Source organism: Hippocampus zosterae, chromosome 19 (genome assembly GCF_025434085.1).
Source record: "Hippocampus zosterae strain Florida chromosome 19, ASM2543408v3, whole genome shotgun sequence".
NCBI lineage: Eukaryota > Metazoa > Chordata > Actinopteri > Syngnathiformes > Syngnathidae > Hippocampus > Hippocampus zosterae.
This window is the reverse complement of record NC_067469.1, coordinates 9445314-9466572: the sequence shown is the minus strand read 5'-3', so window position 1 is coordinate 9466572 and position 21259 is coordinate 9445314. Positions and strand designations below refer to the sequence as shown.

The 21259-nt window shown below is 45.4% G+C and overlaps 1 protein-coding gene across 1 annotated transcript; it reads left to right on the top strand.

Moving 5' to 3' along the window:
• Positions 1-2171: 2171 nt before the first annotated feature.
• Positions 2172-21200, top strand: xrn2 (5'-3' exoribonuclease 2). Its single transcript, XM_052052282.1, has 31 exons — positions 2172-2416; positions 3414-3541; positions 4082-4193; positions 4286-4397; positions 4478-4536; positions 4884-4973; positions 5057-5129; positions 6304-6354; positions 6496-6653; positions 6735-6809; positions 7385-7518; positions 7612-7669; positions 7768-7875; positions 7964-8008; positions 8076-8207; positions 8299-8349; positions 8813-8904; positions 9299-9434; positions 10155-10262; positions 10330-10419; positions 11152-11224; positions 11305-11388; positions 12126-12223; positions 12317-12396; positions 12510-12566; positions 13268-13336; positions 13449-13577; positions 14083-14198; positions 19267-19330; positions 19998-20211; positions 20935-21200. Exons 1-31 carry the CDS (start codon positions 2342-2344, stop codon positions 21001-21003), a joined length of 2940 nt encoding a protein of 979 aa, XP_051908242.1. The 5' UTR covers positions 2172-2341; the 3' UTR covers positions 21004-21200.
• Positions 21201-21259: the final 59 nt, after the last annotated feature.

The window sequence follows — 21259 nt, the reverse complement described above, 5'->3', positions numbered from 1 at the left end:
AGCTGCTCATCCTACGCTTGTATTGTTTTTAATTGGAAACTGTAAACTGCCAATTGGATTGGTTGACCTGCCTGGTCCTCATCTGCCCAAAGACAATTGAAAAATGAACAGCTTACGAAGCTCACACCCTTTCCATCTCGAAAGGCGCATAGAGGAGTTGTAATGTCATTCATTCATTCATCTTCCGGGTCGCGGGGGGTGCTGGAGCCTATCCCAGCTGTCATCGGGCAGTAGGCGGGGGACACCCTGAATCGGTTGCCAGCCAATCGCAGGGCGGAGTTGTAATGTGAACTTCTTATTTGGCTTTACTATGTCATCTTGTCTTTCGCTGAAATATCGCTATTTATGGGACTTTAATACAGTGGTACCTCTACTTACAAACGTGTGTTCATATGAAATTTTCAAGTTACGAAACGTTTCAACAGGAAAATATTGCCTCTTGTTACGAAAGAAATTTTAAGATACGAAAGGTAACAATAAAGTACACTGTATATACAGTCGCCGCTCCGAGTTTTCCGAATGCAACATATTTATAGCTGCTCTGCCATTGGCTAAAACCTAGCATCATTCTGGCATCCCATTAGCTAAGAGGGACCTCTACTTACAAAATTTTGTAGTTAAACATTTCTTCCAGAACCACTTAAATTCGTAAGTAGAGCTCCCACCGTAGTTCCAATAAGAAGGATACATGTAGCGATCCTAATGACCAACTGAAGGTAAACATTCATTTGTGTGTGTGCGTGCGTGTGTGACAATAGAAAGCGTGTGAAAGAGTCTCAGATGTGAAGACGCGCTGAGGTCCGCATGACACCATGTGACTTCCAGCTGAGCTTTTCATGTCTCAACTGAAGGGGCGGACTCATTAAAGGAAACCAAGAAAAAGAGTACATGTTCGGTGTGTGTGTGTGTGTGTGTGTGTGTGTGTTTGTTTGTGTGTGTGTGTGGGGGGGGGGGTGCGCGTGCGTGTGCGCGTGCGTGTGCGTGTGTTTGAGCTTAAATAAGATTAAATGTTGTATGAATACTTAAGCGGCAGCTTTGTGTGAAATGTGTCCCCCACCAGCCTCCTGCTGCTTTGCCTCCATGGAGAGTTGCTGCCTTTGAAATGATCTGAAGGCCATGTGTTGTTTCTTAAATGACCATTTTCCTTTTTTATGCCATCCATCCAGCTGGGTTGCCAACCATCAGTTTCACATTATGTGTGATTTGCTTTTTCGGGGTTAAAACTGATAGCAACACCTGCCAGGGTATTGCAATCGGCAAAAAATATTTACATTGTTCAGTGTCAAACATTTGGCTCTTGAAATACATGTACAGTAAGTAATCCCTCGTTTATCGCAGGTGTTACGTTCCAAAAAGTACCAGTGATAAGTGAAAACCGTGAAGTAGAGAACATTATTTTTTTACAGTACTAAATAATACTTAACTATATATACAATGAAGTCACAGACCAAAACCTGTTTTCAGGCCCAATTACAAAAAAACCAAACGTTTTCAACAACTAACTATCATAGTTTTGGGAAATACTGTACTGCCAACACGCGGCACCGCTGATGCGTTCTGATTTAAAGGGTTAAAAGCATTAAAAAGACACAGCATTAAAAAATCCGTGAAACAGCGAAGCTGCGGAAAGTGAACCGCGTTAGAGCGAGGGATCACTGTACTGTATAAGTATGCAAAATTGAAAATACACATGCAGGTCAGACCGCTAACACAAGATGGCACCATTACACTTCACAGCATCCGGCCACCTACCCATCACATACGTTTCGTTGCAGTTCAAGGACAACGTCAGTTGTCCGTCCTTTGTCAGACTTTGACCGTGAGGCAAACGTGCTCGCCACTCAGGCCCATTGGTCACTTCCCACCGGAGCAGGATAAGTGCTTTCCATCCTCTGAATGAATCCGCTTAGACTTAGACCGCATTAGACTTGGTACATACTTTTGTCACATTAAATATTTGTTGCTATGTCAAAATAGTTTTTTTAATGAAGTGGTAAAATAATATGTATTCAATTTTGTGCGTTTCAGATAACAGATTTGTTTTTGTCTTGCTTGGTTATCTAAACGAATAAGTCAGCGTCACACCATTTTGCAATACAGTACCGCTTTTGGCCGGCTCCGTCGCTATGGCAGCACCATGAAGCGTCTCCAAGAATTCCCCGGAAGTCGTCACCAGAGTGACCCGGAAAAAGTACACGATTCCCGACGAGCATGTAGAGACTAGCTAGATAAATTTCACACTCGATTGTTTTGGAAAGTTCGTGTTTTAGTTAACGTTTTTAGGGAATTTCGTTGCCGTTTGTACAGTTTTTATTGCGGGGAAAGTGATACTTTAGCAGAGATGGGAGTCCCGGCATTTTTCCGTTGGCTGAGTCGGAAATATCCCTCCATTATTGTACATTGTGTGGAGGAGAAGGTAAGCGTTTAGGATAGTAGCATCACAGTTTGCGTAGCAAGTCCAAGTTTGTATGAAGACTATTTTGAATGGAATCTGACTGAGATGGAAACTAGGGTTGCCACGTTTCAGATCTGGAAATAAGCGAAACTCCTCACGACGTCGCGGCGAAAGAAATTTGAGAGTTTGGCTCCCCACGACCAAGAAACGCATCGAATCACGTGTATTTTTTTAATATGAAAAAAAACCAAAATGCTTTGACATGATCTAACCAATATTAGCCCCTGTTCCCTGGCGTCACTTCGTGGTCAGTAAGGAAGGAGAACGTTAAGAAAACATTGAGACGTACTTAAAATTGAAAGTGCTTTCTTAGCGATTAACATTTTTTATAGACTGAAGTAGCCTGAAACGTGTGTGTGTGTACATGTTGAAGGCTGAACTTGCATGCATACACTATAGAGTGCTGAATCAAATCCTGTCTGGGGACACTTTTACTATAATAAAGATTACTTTCATAATTATCATGACAAACAACGCAAAGGGGCTGAGCTGCCTCTGTGCGGGGTTTGGAAGAAAACGCACCAGACGTAGGCTGAGGATGTATTTTACGGGATCGGTGGCGAACTTATTGTAAACGAAAAGTACCTGGAGTGCGCTTCAGCATTCCCGGGAAATTAGGTTTTACTTTCACTTTGGCTCCAATGCTCCAAGTTGTCCAAATATTAACCAAGAAATCTCTGAATTTTTATTTTTTTTTACTTTTAGTCGGAGGTTGAACAACAAAGCAGGTGCCTTAATTTGCTCCAAAACATATCAGAACTAGTGTGGTTTTCGCAAGTGTCGTACCATACCTGAAATCAAGTGTAAAATAGAAGACACATTTCTCCAACTTTAAAATGGTTTTGGAATTTAAAGTCTGACTTGCAAGGAATCTAATGCAAATTAGCATCGGATGATGTGTTTTTGTCATAACCCCTGAAGGTTCATTGCCTCTTTTGTGATTTCATGTGTCTTCCAGAGTAGGGAGTGCAATGGAGTTTGCATCCCTGTCGACACAACCAAGCCAAACCCCAATGAGGTGGAGTTTGACAATTTATATTTGGACATGAACGGCATCATACACCCTTGCACACATCCAGAGGACAAGTATGAAGTGTTTTTATTTTATTCAATTTTATTTATTTATTGTGGTGCAATGTGACAGGATTTCCATGAAAAGACAGTCTGTAGTCAAGTACAAAGAATTTTGACAAGAGGATGCCGGTTTCTGGAGATGGGGCAGCACAATGTGCTACTGGTTAGCACATTCGACTCACAGGACAGCAGTCCAGAGTTTGATTCCGGACCCCGGCTTTCTTGTGTGTTGTTTGCATGTTTTCTCCATGCCTGCGTGGGTTCAAGTATTCTGGTTTCCTCCCACATTCCCAAAACATGCACGGCAGGTTGATTGAACGCTGTAAATCAGGGTTGCCCAACCACGGTTCGGATAATGGATGGGTGGGTTGTGGTTATTCCATGTTTTTTTTTTGTGTGTTTGTTTTTGTGAGCAATATCCAGCAAGATGGCGGCCACTTGTAATTTTGCCGTTTGTAGAAATTGTTCCTCTTAAATGTAATAATTGCAATATCCGTAGCTCCTCCCACGTGTGCAGTTTTTGTTGTAATGTCTCTTTTGATGTTTGCACAGACCGGCGCCCAAAAACGAAGATGAGATGATGGTGGCCATCTTTGAGTACATCGACCGTCTGTTCAATATTGTTCGTCCAAGAAGAGTTTTGTACATGGCCATCGACGGTGTGGTAAGTGACTCTGATGGGGCGCAGCGTTTTCTGCTCGAACTGAATGAACCTACCTTTCAACCGAATGATCCTACTGTTGAACTCGCGACCAGGCTCCACGGGCCAAAATGAACCAGCAGCGCTCTCGCCGCTTCCGCGCCTCCAAAGAAGGCATGGAGCTCACAGAGGAGAAGACTCGCATGCGCGAGGAAGTCATCCAGAGAGGTGATTGTGTGTGTGTGTCCTCCGCATCACAGAAAAGCGCCTCCTACAAACGCGACATGTGACATGCGTGTCTCACACAGGAGGTTACCTGCCACCTGAGGAGATTAAGGAGAGGTTCGACAGCAACTGCATCACGCCGGTAAGTCGATTGTGGGGAAAAAAATACTTCTCTTAAAATGTTGGGGGGAGGGGGGGTCAAGGGGGCGCACTGTAATTGACTGCGGAGTAAATAATCAAATATCCTCTCATTATCACTGTAATATTGATCAAGGCTTTGACAATAAATGCAGAAAGTGCAATGTTTTAAAATTCGCTTTTTTTTTTTTTGAGGCAACCAAAACTTATTACACAAGTGCAGCTGAAATAACAAAAATGTCAAGTTAAAGGCCTCAGCGAATGTTATGTGTAGCGCATTCTGTGAGTATCAAGAGCAGGTTTGTCAGTTCATTTTTTTTTTTTAAAGTAAGATCTCTCGTGTGTCTTTAGGGGACAGAATTCATGGACAACCTGGCACGTTGTCTTCGCTACTACGTCGCCGACAGGCTCAGCAACGACCCGGGATGGCGAAACATCACGGTGAGCACGTCTCCGCTGCTTAATGTGATCCGTTGAGTGTACGTTGATTCCACGTCGTCACGAACGGACCTTTCGCTTTGAAGGTCTTCCTGTCTGACGCCAGCGTCCCGGGCGAAGGCGAACATAAGATCATGGACTACATCAGGAGACAAAGAGGTTTGCCGCTCGCTCTCGTGTTAAGGCACACTTTTTACATGTTCTACCAATGACAGATTGTGATGAATATGGACAAAAGTATTGGGACACCCAGCGAAGGGGAGGAAACGGCTTCTACATGCCTCAGGAGGGCCGTGTCCAAATACTTTTGTCTGTACAGTAGAGCGGCATTTTTTTTTTTAATTTAAAAAATACGTTTAAAAAAATTATAATTGACCCTTTTCAGGGACATCGGTCACTATAGTGAACAGCTTATCATGCTATCAGGTTACTACAAGATGACCAAAATATTATAAAATTATTTTGAAAAATAACCTGAAAAATATTGCCATTGCCAGAAGATGCAACAAGATCGTGGCAACGCATTACTTGTTTTCAAAATGAAACTCCTCAACTCAATTTACAACACAATACATCCTGATTTATATAGCGCTTTCACAACAGCTGCATCTGTAACAATGCTCTTTACAAAACAGTTAACATAAAATCTATGAGTAAAATAAAATAATAAACACAACACATAACATCAAAACACGGACAATCGTCCAATCTTCACCACTTTTCACTTATACGCTTTGTTGTTTGAAGCAGTTCGAGATGAACAAGGAGAGAATCAAATTGTCTTCCTCTGGATCAGAGACGTCATGTTCAAAATGTCCACACGTCTGCTACAAGCTAAATTTGAAAGTCAACAAGAAGCTGTAGCATTCGGTTCACCTCTCCCGTCCCATGTAAACCCGCTTCAATTCTAAGCGGCGACTCTCAGTTCTAAATACGCATCCGGGCACCGCGCCGACACTCCTGTTTCTTCATCCTTGGTTTCCTCCGTTCAACCGCACCAACGCAGACTGTCCAACTGCGCCGCCATCTCCACTGAACAAAACGGAGCTGTGAAAAATGCTGCCCTTCACAGGCGCAAAAAACACAAGCGCCCTCTGGGGCTGTCCGGCACCGACAGTCAAATGGCGCTGACATTCCTCCTTTACATCTAGTAGTTCCTTGTAACCAAGATCGCTCACTTTTCTCTAAACGAATCTCCTCAATTCATTCCTGCCCCGTTCGTCTATGCCAAAATTAAAACTTTTATTGCACCCACTTGAATGCAAAAAACTGTCTCCTCAATGTAGGCTTTGTATTTTGAGCTCATCGCAAATATTTTCTCTGTCATCCGCAGCTCAGCCCAACCACGACCCCAACACACATCACTGCCTGTGTGGTGCTGACGGTCAGTTTTCAACACACATTGGAAAAAAAAGTGGGGTGGCGGGGGAGAGTCAAAACAACTTCCCATCAGTAGGACATTTCTATTTTATATATATTTTAAATAATATCTGTGGCTTTGTCTCTGCGCGGCGGCCAAAATCAGCGGACCTCATCATGCTGGGCTTGGCCACGCACGAGCCCAACTTCACTATCATTCGGGAGGAGTTCAAACCCAACAAGCCGCGGCCGTGCGCTCTCTGCGGTCAAATGGGCCACGAGATCAAAGAGTGTCAGGGTGTCGCCCGAGAGAAGCGAGGCCAGGTTAGATCACGCCTGACCGTCTCCATGTCATCAGAAAGACCTCCAAATTAAAAGCCCGCTGTTGACTTGTTGCTCTTCCAGCACGATGAATTTGCGGACGCCATGCCCGTGTCTGAGCAGGAGTTCATCTTCATCAGGCTGTGTGTGCTCAGAGAGGTAACGTGTCAGTGTGTGTGTGTTTGATTCGATTAGAATAATTCAATTTCAAAGTAAGGTTGAGGTCAAGTCTGCAGTCAGAAATACACTTTGGAAGCATATTAGTGGATAGTTAATGTTGTGTCGCATTACTTGGCCAGTTAGAACATATCGAACCAAATCGTAATAAGCGCATTCGCTCGCCAGCTACAACTGACTCAGAGAAACTCAACACTCGGACAATCAGCCAACTGCACTATAGTTCGCTGACACCCATATCATTCACCAGACCGGGCTCCGCCTTTTAAAGCCATACACACTAAAAAGTCACTGTTAAAACAATACAATTTGAGGTTGGCAGCCCCAAGTGGACAAAAATAATTCAAAAAAATCCAGATTGTATTTGTAATGGAAAAAAAACTATTTGAAAAATATTTGTGAGCTTCACCTCGAGTGTTTTTGTGTGTGTGTGTGTTGGGGGGAGGGTGGGGGGTTCTGGACCCATTTAGCCTTATTTGTGTGTTTTGCAGTTATCTTGGTTGTTGGTGTGTGTTTCGATCACAGTTCCACGTTAACGGCGCTGCGTTACGTTTCAGTATCTCGCTCGAGAGTTGACCATGGCCAGTCTGCCCTTCCCATTTGACTTTGAGAGGAGCATCGACGACTGGGTGTTCATGTGTTTCTTTGTCGGAAACGATTTCCTCCCTCACCTGCCGTCCTTGGAAATCAGGTCCCGGCTGCCGTTCTCGTAATCCATTTGTGTCTGTGAAGATTCAAAAGTCCCAACTAATTTCATACTTGGTGCTGTTCCATCACCTTCCAGAGAGGGGGCGATAGATCGCCTGGTCCGGATCTACAAAGACGTGGTGCACAAAACCGGAGTAAGTGTGGTCCCAGCCGGGAGTGTGGACTCCTGGCTGCCGCTGGGAAATGTCGATAAATTGCAGGGCTCTGGTGACAGCTCCGTGTGTGCGTGTAGGGCTACCTGACTGAGAACGGCTTCGTCAACTTGGCGCGCGTCGAGATGATCATGCAGGCCGTGGGCGTGGCCGAGGACAACATCTTCAAAAAGCGCAGAGAAGACGATGCAAGACGTGTTTTCAACTTTAAAAACATGACAAGTCACACTTGAGCGATCGGGTTGATTCAAACATTTTTTTCCTCCTCTCTTTTAGGAGAGCTTTAAGAGAAGGATGAAAGAGAAACGACAAAGGATGAAGGCAAGTGACTTGGACTCAGCCATCAGGACAATATTCAAACTTATTTTTTATTTTAAACTGAGCACAGAGGGAGCACCAAGGCCCCGCCTACCTCACCGGGGGCCAGTTCGCCCCTCACGCGCTGGGCAGAGGACTCCAGCCGGACGCCGTGGAGAACGCTCGCCACCAAGCCTACGGCATGAGGATGCAGTCCAATAGGGTCTGTCCTCAAAACTCACAAACTCGCGCGAGTCTCCCTCCTTGCTGCGTGTTTTCAGTGTGTGTGTGTGTGTGTGTGCGTTCTTGTTCAGGACGCTGCTCAGTCCCTGAAGGCCATGATGAAGAACGGGGGCGGCGGCAACGTGAGTTTGAAATGTGCTGGAATGAACACGCGTTATTGACAAGTGTCAAGGAACAGCATATTTTTGAAGGACCGGCAGCAACAAATGAAAACTAAAGATACAAAAAAATACAACTTCACTTTACGTCGTCGTATTTGGTGGGAGCGCTGCCCCTTTTTCTTTTCAATGAGCTGGGCCCATCTTGGGATAAGACGATGACCCCTCAAGACCGTTGTCCAGTTTACTGCATGTGTTGGCTGTCATTGCAGCTAGCTTTGGAAATGATGCAAAAATTTTTTTTCTTTCTTTTTATGTATATTTTCATATTAGCCAAGGGGGAGGGGATTTCAAATCAGCAGTCGGAAAACAAATCATGTTATTTTTTTTTTTAGTTCATGTGACCCAGTCTTTGATAGTGTAGTAAGACTATTGAATAGCCATCAATGACCGTTTGTTTATTTGTCGTGTTGATTTGTGGCGTCAGCAGTTTCCAGGCCCCAGCGACGACAGCAACAGCCGCGGCGGGAAGAGGAAAGCAGACAGCGACGACGAGCCTGAACCGGAAGACAACGTCAGGTAGGTGCAGTGGGTCGGCATGCAGAGTCAACGAAACACTTGACTGTTGAAGGAGCAGACAGGAGTCTATACACACACACACACACACACACACACACACACACACACACACACACACACACACACACAATTAAAATGGAAAGCAGTCAATTCCTGTGTGACGCGCTTAATAAATCTCCTAAATCCGCCGGAATGATTTGGTATTCATGGAGCGTTCGCCTTCAGGAGGCGGCGCTCCCGGCAGGCCGCGCCAGGCCTCTGCGGTGGCACAGATGCCGCGCGGCCTCCATTATTTGAATTTCCCAAGGTGTCACAAGCGATAAAAGAATTCCGGTCACGCAGGAAGTGGAGGCATCTTAGAATGGAAGCCATTTGATTGACGCGCCGTTGGCAGGTTGTGGGAGGACGGCTGGAAGCAGCGCTACTACAAGACCAAATTTGACGTGGACGTTTCTGACGAAGGCTTCAAGCAAAAGGTGGTCCAGTCGTACGTGGAGGGCCTGTGCTGGGTGCTGCGCTACTACTATCAGGTGAGACGCTGCACCCGCCAGCAAACTTCCATTTGGTTCGGAATAGGGTATCCCCCAATCAAGATTTCTTAAAATCACAAGTGTTTTCAAATGTCAAAAAGTCGTAAGAGGCGCCGTCTTTCCTTGCGCAGCGGTGGATCAGCCTGGGGAGGGGGGGTGAGGAGAATCAAGGGTAGGGGTGGGGGGGTTCTCCACATGCTCAGCAATCTAATGCTGGTCTCAGCGGGCCGCTCTGAATTGATTAAAAGGTCCTCGGCAGACGGGACGTGTCTGCGCGGCGCTGCCGCGCATTCACGGTGCCACCACCGACAGCGTTAGCATCACGTGCGGATCGCCAAGTGACCCGCGCGGGGGAGGAAGGAGGGGAACGAGGGCTTCAGCCAAAACGCTGAAGACGTGTTTCACACTTTGCTCCCGAAATCACTTTTGATGAGGACCGTCTATTTGTTTTACGTCTAATGCGGGGAGCTCAAACGGGCTGCCGCCATTTGAAAGCTGCAATTTGACTCGCTTTCTTTCACATCCTAAAATAATAAGGGTGTTGGCAGAGAACTCAATTGAACTCGTTATCTTTGTGCTTCATGAACTGTGTTTTGCATCTCTGTGGGGTTTTGGTTAAATGTTTGATAAAAGTCAATGTAAATATGCAAAACGCAGTTGAAAACGTGAAGCGGAAATATTTGTGTGCGTCCGCTTTTTGACTCGTCGATGTGCTTGCAGGGCTGCGCCTCGTGGAAGTGGTACTTCCCCTTTCACTACGCCCCCTTTGCTTCAGACTTCCATGACATTCAAGGAATGTTCAGTGACTTTGAGAGAGGAACCAAGCCGGTAAGCGAAACATCGATTGATGACACCCGGATGAAGGCAGTCTGAATTTGCTTGCGCCTGTGCACAGTTCAAGCCCCTGGAGCAGCTGATGGGGGTGTTTCCTGCCGCCAGCGGCAACTTTCTGCCAGAAACTTGGCGGAACTTGATGATGAGTCCGGTGAGTGTGCCGCGCGTTTCAGTGCGAGGGTCCGCAGAGTCTCTTTACATTTCGAGAAAGGTGGACAGCAAAGGATGACAATGAAACCAGATTAATTGAATGGACTTCGTGCTCATCAAAAATTTTAATTCCATGGCATTGTCAAGGATTTGTATTTTTTGTTGATGCTTTATATGGCCACAAAATACAGAAGAATCTAATTTCAGTTTCTTTAAAAAGGAAAAATTTGAGTGTATATTTTCAATGAGAAGACATTGGCGTTGCACAAAAAAAATAGTAGAGCCTCGATTGTCATTCACCTTTTTTTTTGCTTTGGATTTTAGATTATAAGATGAAAAAAAGAGCAGTTAAGGGACTGTAATGCCCTGGCATGTGGGCAAGGAGAGCCACAGTTGTCGGGACAAACAGACAATCACCCACATGCTCCTGATATAGTTCACTAGGCCACGCCCCTTGAAGGAACACACCCACACATATAATCATACTTTACGTAATTACATACGATAAAACTAGTTTCTTTTCATTCTCATCTTTTTGTACAGGCTTTGTCACAAACCAATTGAAACGAGCTCCCCCTATATACTGTCTAAGGATGTTGTCATTTTTTGATCATTGACACAGATGTTTCTATCAAGTTCCTTTTAAATGAGTTGAATTGTAAAAAAAATGAAAACTGATGGAGCGCCTCTATTTTGTAAGTCAGTGTATAAGGAAAGTGTTGTTGTGACACAGGACTCTTCCATCATCGACTTCTACCCTGACGACTTTGCGATTGACCTGAACGGGAAAAAGTATGCATGGCAAGGTGAGACATCCGCCGCCCGCATTGTGTAGCTCCGCTGACTCTTTTTTTTTTTCCGGTGCGCTTCTGTTTTCTCCTTGAAGGCGTGGCCTTGTTGCCGTTTGTGGATGAGCGGCGTCTGCGGGCCGCGCTGGCCGACGTCTATCCCGACCTCACGTCCGAAGAAGGTCAGTCGCATTTTGGCGCCCCTTATTGCACCTCGCATTTGAACACACGTTTTCTCATCCTTGTAAAGCCACTTCCATTCATCAGAGTTGTTTTTGTTCTGTGACCTTCTTTTCTCATAGTACATTGGATGTGTGCAACATACAGTAGAGTAGTGGCTCAAGAAACAAGCGACTTGACTGAATCGTTTTTTTTTTTTTATTGGGGCCGTCAACTTTTTGATTTGCTTTGGCATGCGAGCGCAGATGTGAGATGCGCGTGTAAGGTGGCACTGAACACTTTGCAATAAGCAGAAATTGGGCAAATCGTGAACTGTTCATCAAAAAGAAGCTTTAAGTGGTTTAAGTCCACTCCCAGTTGAACTTGACTGTGAAACTAAACAAAAAATAGTTCCACCTTGTGGGAACAACTACCGAAAGGAAAGCCCTGCTGTCTTAATGCTAATGCTGGTGAGCATCCATATTGCAGTGCGTCAACCATTGAAGCAGTCGATTGACCACTAATAGTTCAGTATCACGTAGGCAGACAAAATAAAACTCCATGGTCATATCTTCTTTATCATCCGCATAGAATGATTGATAATGCCGTTCTGATGAGCTCCGAGAGGAGATGTTTATTACATTCTACTCAAGACCCGCATGGCTGTGATATTGGTGGCTGCTGCAAGGACGCAAGCACATTCATGGTATTTTGTAATGAATGCAATGGGGATTTAATTCAAATGATGTTGACGTTCCAGTGAGGAGAAACAGTCTGGGAAGCGACTTGGTGTTTGTCGGCAAGTCTCACCCGCTCTCGGACTTCATCCAGGAACTTTACCGTGCACAATGTCATGAGGTAACGCCAACATATGTCAGGCTTGGAAAAAAGAAAAAAAATGTGTGTGGCGCTCGAATCGACAGGGCAGATGATGTTGCCGTTGTCTTTCAGCCCACTGAGATGCCTGCAGAGCTCTGCCATGGAATCCAAGGTATATTATCTCTTGATGACGACCCTATCCTACCAGATAAGTAAGGACCACTTGCTCATGCTCCCTCCTGCACATTCCCGGTCAGAAGGCGAGCCGTCCTCCTGTCTTGAGCCACTCGCACGCTCACTGGCCTTCGACCTTTTTGTCCCTCAGGACGGTGAGCTCGCCCATCCCCATGCTGCGTGACATCGGACAGAACAGCGCCATCGGGTGAGAACTTCATGGCCTTCGACTTGTTTCCGTCACTGCAGCTCCAGTACAGCGCCGATTTTTAAAAATATTACAGTGGTGCCTTGACCACCATCGGCATGACTCAAAATCCTTGTAATCCGTCCAAGCCCCTCAGAGAATACCACCAGAAATGTTTTGGAGCATTTTCTATCGCAAGAAGAATATCACCGCGCACAATTGTACTTTATAGAAATCGTCATCACAAAACATCATGGACTGTAAAGAATGAAACGGGGCCTTCTGATTTCATCCATGCAATAAATTTTGCGTTGTCTGTCGTGCGTGTCTTGGCCACCAGGGGGCATTATAACACATTGAGATACCAAATAGATTTCATGGGACAGTCACAAGCTTCATGACAGTTTGTCATCTATGCAGAGGACAAAGAATATATGCACGCATGCACTGTGACATCATGTGTCTGCATGTGTTGCTACGCTTTGTGTTCAAATATAAGTTAAAGGCTTATAAAAACAACATTGGCGCTCGTTTCGTCAGCCTCTTGATGGCGTTTCCAATTATGTGTTAGCATGAAGCTAGCCAACTTTCACTCAGTAAGGGTATCTGTTTTTCGTAAATACACAAAGTTTAATTGTCTTTATATTACGTATGATAGTCCACTCCTTGAAAACAAAAATTGGTTCCATTGGAATCGAACACATTTGTGCTGTGTCTTGCAGGGTGAAGTTCAAGGATCCCCAGTTTGCAGAGGGTTTTGTGTTCAAAGCTGTTCTCCTTCCCGGAGCAAAGTTAGTAACACTTTCACATGTAATATTTCCGATTGAAATGTCAGTGTCTTTTGGTACTTTTATTGCCGAGTGTAACAATGCACTGTCTTGATTTTGTGTGCATGGCCTTCAGGCTTCCCACTAACGTGCTGAAGCCGGAGGACTGGGATAGGCGGGAGAATCAGCCGTGGAGACCTCAGCTTGGCTTCAACCCCAACAGGCAGCAGGCTCACTTGGACCAGTCGGGCTTCCGGGCTTTGGGGTGAGTTTTTCTTGACGGACACCACCTGGAAATATCGGTCAAATGTGAAATATGAAATGACTTGTGATACACGGCACCGCTGCTAAGTTATGCAAATCCTCCCTGAAGCGCTCATACATGCCAAATGTAATGCAAAGGGTTTCATTACACAGTCAAACGTTGCCAGTGTGAGCTTTGCTATGCGTCTGTATAGCCCTTTTGAAAATGTGTAAATGTTTGTCCACATCCACAACGCCCCCCCCCCCCCCCCCAACCAACACACACAGGCTATTAAGCAGCCATGCTTGATTATGAGCTCCACTTCCTCCTCCACACGTCCACATTATCATTAAGAAACGGCAATAATTGAACATCTGGCAACCCCCGAAGGCGCCGTGTTTGGAATTCATGATGAGCACCCCCGAGCCCCCCCCAAAAAAATTCTCCCCCAAAATAGAGCATGTATTTGCCAGACAAACATGCTTTGCCAGAAAGCTTGTTTGACATTCTCTCATTTTTCTTGCAGTCACTCGCTCAGAAACCAACATGGTGGGCAGTACAGCAATGCCCCGCCGCCCAACAACTACCAACAGCAAGGAAACTACCGCTCACCCCGCGCCGGCCATCATCAGGCCTTCCAACGTAAGAGAGACACACACAACCACACACACTTATACACACACACACTCTACAGTCACAAGTTGGGGTTTAGGTCCAAAATGTTGTGGCAAGCAGGCTTTGGCCCCCCTTCCAAAAGTTACATCAACATGTCAATGGCAAAATACACCTGCAATAAGATTTTTTTTTAAATCCCATCAAGACCAACGAAAACTTTTTTTTTAACCCGTCCCACATTCTTTGAACACATTTAAACATGTTCAACTCAATGAAACTTCTTGAAACACAAAAGTGTTTCTCAGTACCTGTTCTGCAAATAAAGGTAAAACGTTGCTCGCCACAAGCTTTTTGATTGGTCAATCCCTGGTGAAGTTTACTGGGAAAGTGACACTCAAAACACAGATTAAAGATGTCAGCGACAAAATGTTCCACCAAGCCATATTTATTTTAACCCTGGAGTACCCACGGGGTCAAATTTGGCCCCTATAAATTCTGCTACTCAAATGCTCCCCTTAAATCCCAAAGGGTCCAATTTGTCCATAATCGTAAATTAGGATTAAAGCAATACATTTTTGAAAAAACATAATTTGGTGTTCAGTGAACATATAGGAGTCATTTAATGTATAATTCATCATTTTCCAAAGAAGAAAAGGGTTCTTGGGTTCTCCAGGGTTAATTAATGAGCTTGCTAGCCTCGTGCTAACATAGAAAGAGAACTGCCATTGACAGGCTAACTTGTGATTCCAGCTCGTTTAACCCTTTAATGCGCCATGTAATCTGATCACATGATAGGCTGCCCACTATCGTAACCGCTGTCCCTGAAAGGGTTCATATGCAACGCGCTACATTGACCCCGCCACACCCCTGTAAGATTCCTTCTGACACGCATGCTCTTCTAAAGACGGCCACTTTTGAATGGCAACAAAATAAAGTGTAAATGAAGGAACTCGATGCAATAATTGCGCTGACTGCGCGCCCCATTCACGAGTCAAGGCGACGTTGCCACACGTGGCGTCTCCTAATCACCTCGCCATCCTCGCCACCGCGCTCAGACTTTGATGTGTCAATTTGCAAGTCGATGAAGCCTGTAGTGTGTGCGGGGGGGGGGGGGGGGGGGGGTGTCTAGCTCCTCTGCTGCTTCTCCACGGAAGGATGCAAATGACCCTCTTTTGGCTACTCACACTTTTTGTTTGGATGTCCAATGCCACTGAGACCCCCGCGTAACATTTTTTTTCATACATTCCGAGTGAGAAATTCCATTTCATTAGCAGCTCATTTTACCGCATAAATGTTTAATGGCTGAGTTTCAGTTCGTGACTGTGCGGGATTTAAACTTAAAGGGTCACACAAAATGGCGGCACTACTTAACGAATAACGCTTTCACCGTGTTAACATTTTTTTACTTCTTGTGGATAGACACGATTCTGACGCAGTTACATCATCGCTGTCAGATAATTTCGACTTGCTGGAACGACATCAGCCGATGAACCTTCTGGAGTAAATATTGAACAAGTAAATCAGTCGAGATGCTCGATAGCAATTAGCATTTTCAGACTGATGCTAGCACAAGATTTTACTCTGGAGTGCTCACCAAACTTTTAAAACCGTGGTCTACTATGAAACCGCTAACTGGCTAAAGTCTCATTGAAAAGCATCACAAAAAGACCACGTGCCCCGGCGCGGAAGTGACACATGCTGACTTGCGAGGAGATGTTGCCGCAAAGCATTATGGGTCTCCCTGCACAAACAGTCTGAAGGACCTTGAAAGCCAAGTTAAGTTTCCCCCTTTTGACGGCGCCTCCACCCCCCGCCGAGAGACCGCCAGTGGGTCTTTGTGCGCGGGTCGTCCCGCCGTCTTGTGTCCGCGGAGCAGCTGCGCTCGAGCTCTGCTGGTGGCCATTGTGGAGCTCAAGCTACAAACTAACAACTCCGCCCAACCTCTGCCCGTGTCGCACTGAGAAAATGCAAGTCAATTCTTTTCGGCCATCGCGTCCTTTTGTCCACGTTACAGCAAGGCCAGCGGATGTGAGCATATTTGGTTGAATTGGCGTTGAATGAAGTGTTTGCCGTAGCAAACTTTTATCGAGCCATAGCACTTATTGTCTAGCAAATGTTTTATTGTGATTTAACCTTTTGAGGGACAGCATTTACTAAAGTGGACAGCTAATCATATTATCAGGGTGCATGAAAGGATTGAACTCAACTAGTAAAGTGCCGTGTTGCACTCGAACCACCACTCGGCCCACCTAGCTAGCGTCAATCGCTAGTAGCCACCTTTAGCCGTTTGCGCATTTATCTTTACCGTTAGGATCCGGTAGTCTGAGAATACCGTATTGGCCCGAATATAAGACGGTGTTTTATGCATTGATGTAAGACTGAGAAAGTGGGGGTCGTCTTATATTCGGGGTCTAGACATTATACCCATTCACGACGCTAGATGGCGCCAGATGTTGAAGCGAGTGCTGAACTTGACTCCCCAGGCCAAAGTGAACCCCTGCCACGAAGAATAAAAATAAAAATAGCGGTAAGAAGGAAAAGAGAAAAAAATAATAAGAGAGAGACAGGGATGGCAATTTTCCGCGGATATGCGGAAATCTGCCGTTTTATTTCTTAAATTGATCATTTTAGGGGGGGTCAGGTACCTTATCGTCGAGTTTTCAGGAGCTCTCCCGATCAGTCTTTCCATCTTCCGATTGTAAATAGCCCTGCGATCGGACGTGTATGATGTCTTACTTGTTGTGATTGTTTGCCCCGTCCAGGCCACCTCCCTTTCCGTTTTTTTTCGTCACGAGCCATTGACTTCCCTAATAACAGAAAATGGAGAAACGTAGTGATAATCTGGAGAAAAGTGGGTCGAAGATCGGCCACGTTAACCGGCAGCTGAGGAGAAATGATGTCATGTACATTTCAAAAACCAGAAGCCATTCATTTATGAATGTGATTGCACTTTCGTTTACATATTTTAATGTTCAGATATTAAGATTTGAATGAGGCAAAATAACATGCTTTTTCTCTCAAATATATTGTTATAATCATTTGTTTTAGATGTGCTGTAATTATTTTCTGTATAAAAATTAATTTGGTGTTCAAAAAGTATTTTTTTCAAACTTGAGCCTTGAAAAAGAGGGGGTTGTCATACCGTCGAGAGGCTGGACTTCCGAGGTTTTGGACCATTTTAAGTTCATGTCTAGAATGGATAGATTGCCGATTTGAAAGGTTTGTTGATTTTAGAGATAATAGATTAGTCGTCGATTGTTGCACCGCTAGTTGCCGGCAAAGACGGAGATGCAGTGTTATGAATGGCAACGGGTAAGTTACATTCTGGCATCCCGGTCAAACAGCATGACATTCTTCTGCGCTGTCACTCGATGTCGCTGGCTTAGATAGACGAACAAAGTTACATTTGCAGTGACTCGTTTTCGGACCAAATTGCAAATTTCGGCTTCATCTCGGAACATACTGTGTTCGGCATTGACTGCATCGCGGACATCTGCAAACAGAACGTCCCCTCCCCGCCAAAAAAAGCGCCTCCGTGTTTTTGTTTGAGCTGAGTCAAATAGTCGGCGTCGAAAATTGAAAAGGGGCGTTTAGTTGCCGAGCGGCGCGTAATCCGTCCCTAATGCAGTGGCCAGTGCGCGCTTGTCGGGGATTGGAAGGCGTAATCCTTTTGTTGGCCTTTGTGCGCGTACACGGGAGGCCCAGACGTGCTCAGATCATGGCTAATTAAAGAGATTGACAGGTGTCCACTTGTCATTCCCTCTCTTTTGAGGCGGGCCAGCGCCTTGTGGCGTTCTAATTGCGAGCCGACTGGGTGGTCCACTTGAGCCGCGTTGGTGGAAGAGATCATCAAACGGGAAAAGTCGGGCCACAATAACGGCGGGGGCCGAGCGTGGCGCCGCCGCTCGGCCCGCTTGACGCCAAATCTGCCCCGGCTCCAATATTTCCTACTTGACCTCCGATTCCAGCCCTTTTCCCTTTCTCAAAAGATGTGACAAATGTAACCAAAGCCAAGAGTTATTAGTTGAAAATTCCGTGTGGCGCCCCCTCCACCCCCCCCAAAAAAATCTGATTTTAATGGATCCTCCCCCGGCGAAACGCAGCTCTTGCGTCACAGGCTTGAACTTCCACAAAAAATAGTACAACCCCCAAAAACCTTGACACTGTAAAAATAAGCCCTTCCTTTCGAAAAGTCTCACCGCGCCCAAATTGCAAGTGAACGGAAAATCCCCCCCCCCCTGGTTTTGAAGGACCCGTTTGCCCTCCTTTCAAGTTTTTTTAAAATGACCAAAATTCAGTCCTCGTGTCATGAAATTCGAGTTAGGTCTTTCATAAGAGGCCACGACAAAATCTCAAGGCTCCGTGAATGAAATTGACCAAAAAGTCTCCATTGTTGGACTTGAATTTTGACAAACGGTTATGAAGGAATTTGCCCAAATACGCTCCTTGGGGGATGTGCCCGCAGGTTTTTCTCACTCGCATGGCCTCTGGCGTCAATGTTTCTTATTATTTTGAGGATGAACCACGAAAAAGGAGGCACCGGGGGCCCCTTGATTGCTTCTTAGAGCTTTATTAGCTTAGTTGTCGTTTCAAACTTGGGCGTTTTTTTCGGTCAATATTTCCAACATGAAACGTTATTTTCTTTGTGTGAGGATCAGCTCCCTAACATTTAATGAATTAATTTTTTTTAAAGAGGATTTGTGGGCATGTACACGGAGGTGCCTACTTCCTGGCGTGCAGGTGGACTGGCTAAACAAGGGCAGCTGGTCATCACCATGGGGACTGCAAGAAGCCTTTGGATACTTTTTCTCTCCCCCCCCCCCCCCCCCCCCCCCCACATCTCTCAAGTGGCTCTTTGTGAAGGCTGCACCACTATGGAAGCGAACCACTTGAGGAGTCCACAATGCTGATGGCTCAATGCTTTTTCTTTTCTTTTTTTCCATTTGCTCAACAAAACATGCAAATGTTGCCACCGGCCCTTCCAAGCTCACAAAACCTTGATTTGATCTCCGCTAATGTCGCGCATCGGGTCTGTCGTGGCAGCTCGGGTTCTGCGGACGCGGCCCGTTGTGACGCCTCCTTTTGTTGTGTGCAGATTCCAGATCGGGGGGCCAGTTGGGAACACCGCCGTCCTTCCATCACCAGCCACACTTTCCACGGTGAGTCCACTTTTTGGGAGCATTTCAAAACCCAAAATGTCGAACAAAATTTTTAATTCTCATATGTAATAAAGAAAAGAGATATGGGAAGCATTTTTTTAACCAAACGCCTCAGCCTCATGATAGTAACTTAAAAAAAAAGTTGATTCAACAGTTATTCTTGACTTCTTTATATAGTTTCAGTCAAAACAGCCCTGAAAAGGAAAGGGTAACTAAAACGTGGCCCGCGCCACGAATGAGTTTGCCACCCCTGATCTAGTGCTTCACAAAGAGTACTAGTAGCGCACTGTTCTACTAGTGCCGAATTTCGCCTGATGAGTAACGTAGCTGTTCTACTAGTCTGCTAAAGTTATCCTCCAAGTGGGCATAATGTCATAAAGTTGGACAAAAAAAAACATTAGTAAGACGAGTGTGCTAGTCATTCAACTTGTGAGTTTCACCACCACAACAATGCGGACGAGTATGGATACTAGTACCGGAGTCTTAACCTGCATCCAAAGGCTAAAGATCAATGCTCAAATGCCTAAAGGAGGCTACTAGCGATTGACGCTAGCTAGGTAGTTTCAAAATTACCGCTGGCATTTTTTTTTCCCAACATACTTGGCAATAATGCCAATTCAGTTTCTCAGGCGAGATTTTGAAGTGGGCGTGATGTTTGTTTTTGCAGGCACCAACAGCAGCAGCAGCAGCAGCAGCAGGGGTACCACGGGAGGGGCGGCGGCGCTCACGGCTGGGACCGGGCCATGCAGTCGCAGCGGGCGGCGTACCAACACAGCGCCAACCGTGGCGGTGGGCCTCGGCCCAGCGGCTACCAGCAGCACTTCCACCAGCAAAGAAGCGACTGGCGCGAACAGCGGGATGAGCGCGGACAGCAGTACCAGGTACCAAGATGCACTCTGCCCGGAATGCTCGTCCCCTCACTAGTTTCTCTTGATGGGTTCAACTTTAGCAACTACATTTCTTTATTGTGCATCAACTGTCACTCGGAACCAATCTCATTATTGGACTACTAATAATATAAATGCACGTGACTCAGACTCATGTAATCATTTTGATTGTGAATATGGAATTGGTGCGTGACTTTTGATACCGAATTTACGTGATGGTGAAGATTATAACAAGTTTTGTCTTCCTACTCTTGTTTTGGGAAGGGGGAGGGGCCGCCCTAAAAAGTTCAGTCTTCTTACCCCCCCCCCCCCCCCAAAAAAAAAATCTATAAACACACACGTCTTCTGTTTTTAACATTTGGGAGAGCGTCATACTTTTTATGTCATTATGGGTTTGTATTTCATATTTGGTCCCTTTAGTACGTGAAAAGTCATCTCTGCCACAAAACGTGGAAGAAAAAAATCGTTCAGAGTATCCATTGGGGGGGGGGGGGGAACTCTCATATCGTGGTACTTGGTTGATTTTGCTGCTCGGATGAAACTTTGAAGCCCTGGCGGAGGTCCCCGTGCAACTCGATCTTATTTTGTACATTAACTTCCTTGCTTGCTGATGGAGTTTTAAATTTTCAGGCATTGGACAGCCTCCCAATTTTTGTTGTTGTTGTCATCTTTTGTTTGATATTGTTAACAAATAAATGCCCTGTGTTTAATTTTTAGGCCCACAGCAGCTCCAACCGAGGAGGTTACCCTGCACCACCACCATCCAGACGATATGTGTGGAAATGAATTTTCTGTTTTTGTTTTTTTTAATCCTTGTCCTCTTGTCACATGAGTTCTCCCCCCCCCCTTTAATTCTTCTGCTTGGAAGTAAAAGCTAATTAGACTTTTTAAACACAGTCAATGTTGTATACCTTTGAGAGATTCTCCAACGTCGCCTTTTACAACTTGTCCAATAAAAGAATAAGTCATGTGGAAAACTTTAATTTCATCCGAAACCTCAAAATGTGTTTTCATGATTTAGAATTGAGTTTTGTAATTTCAT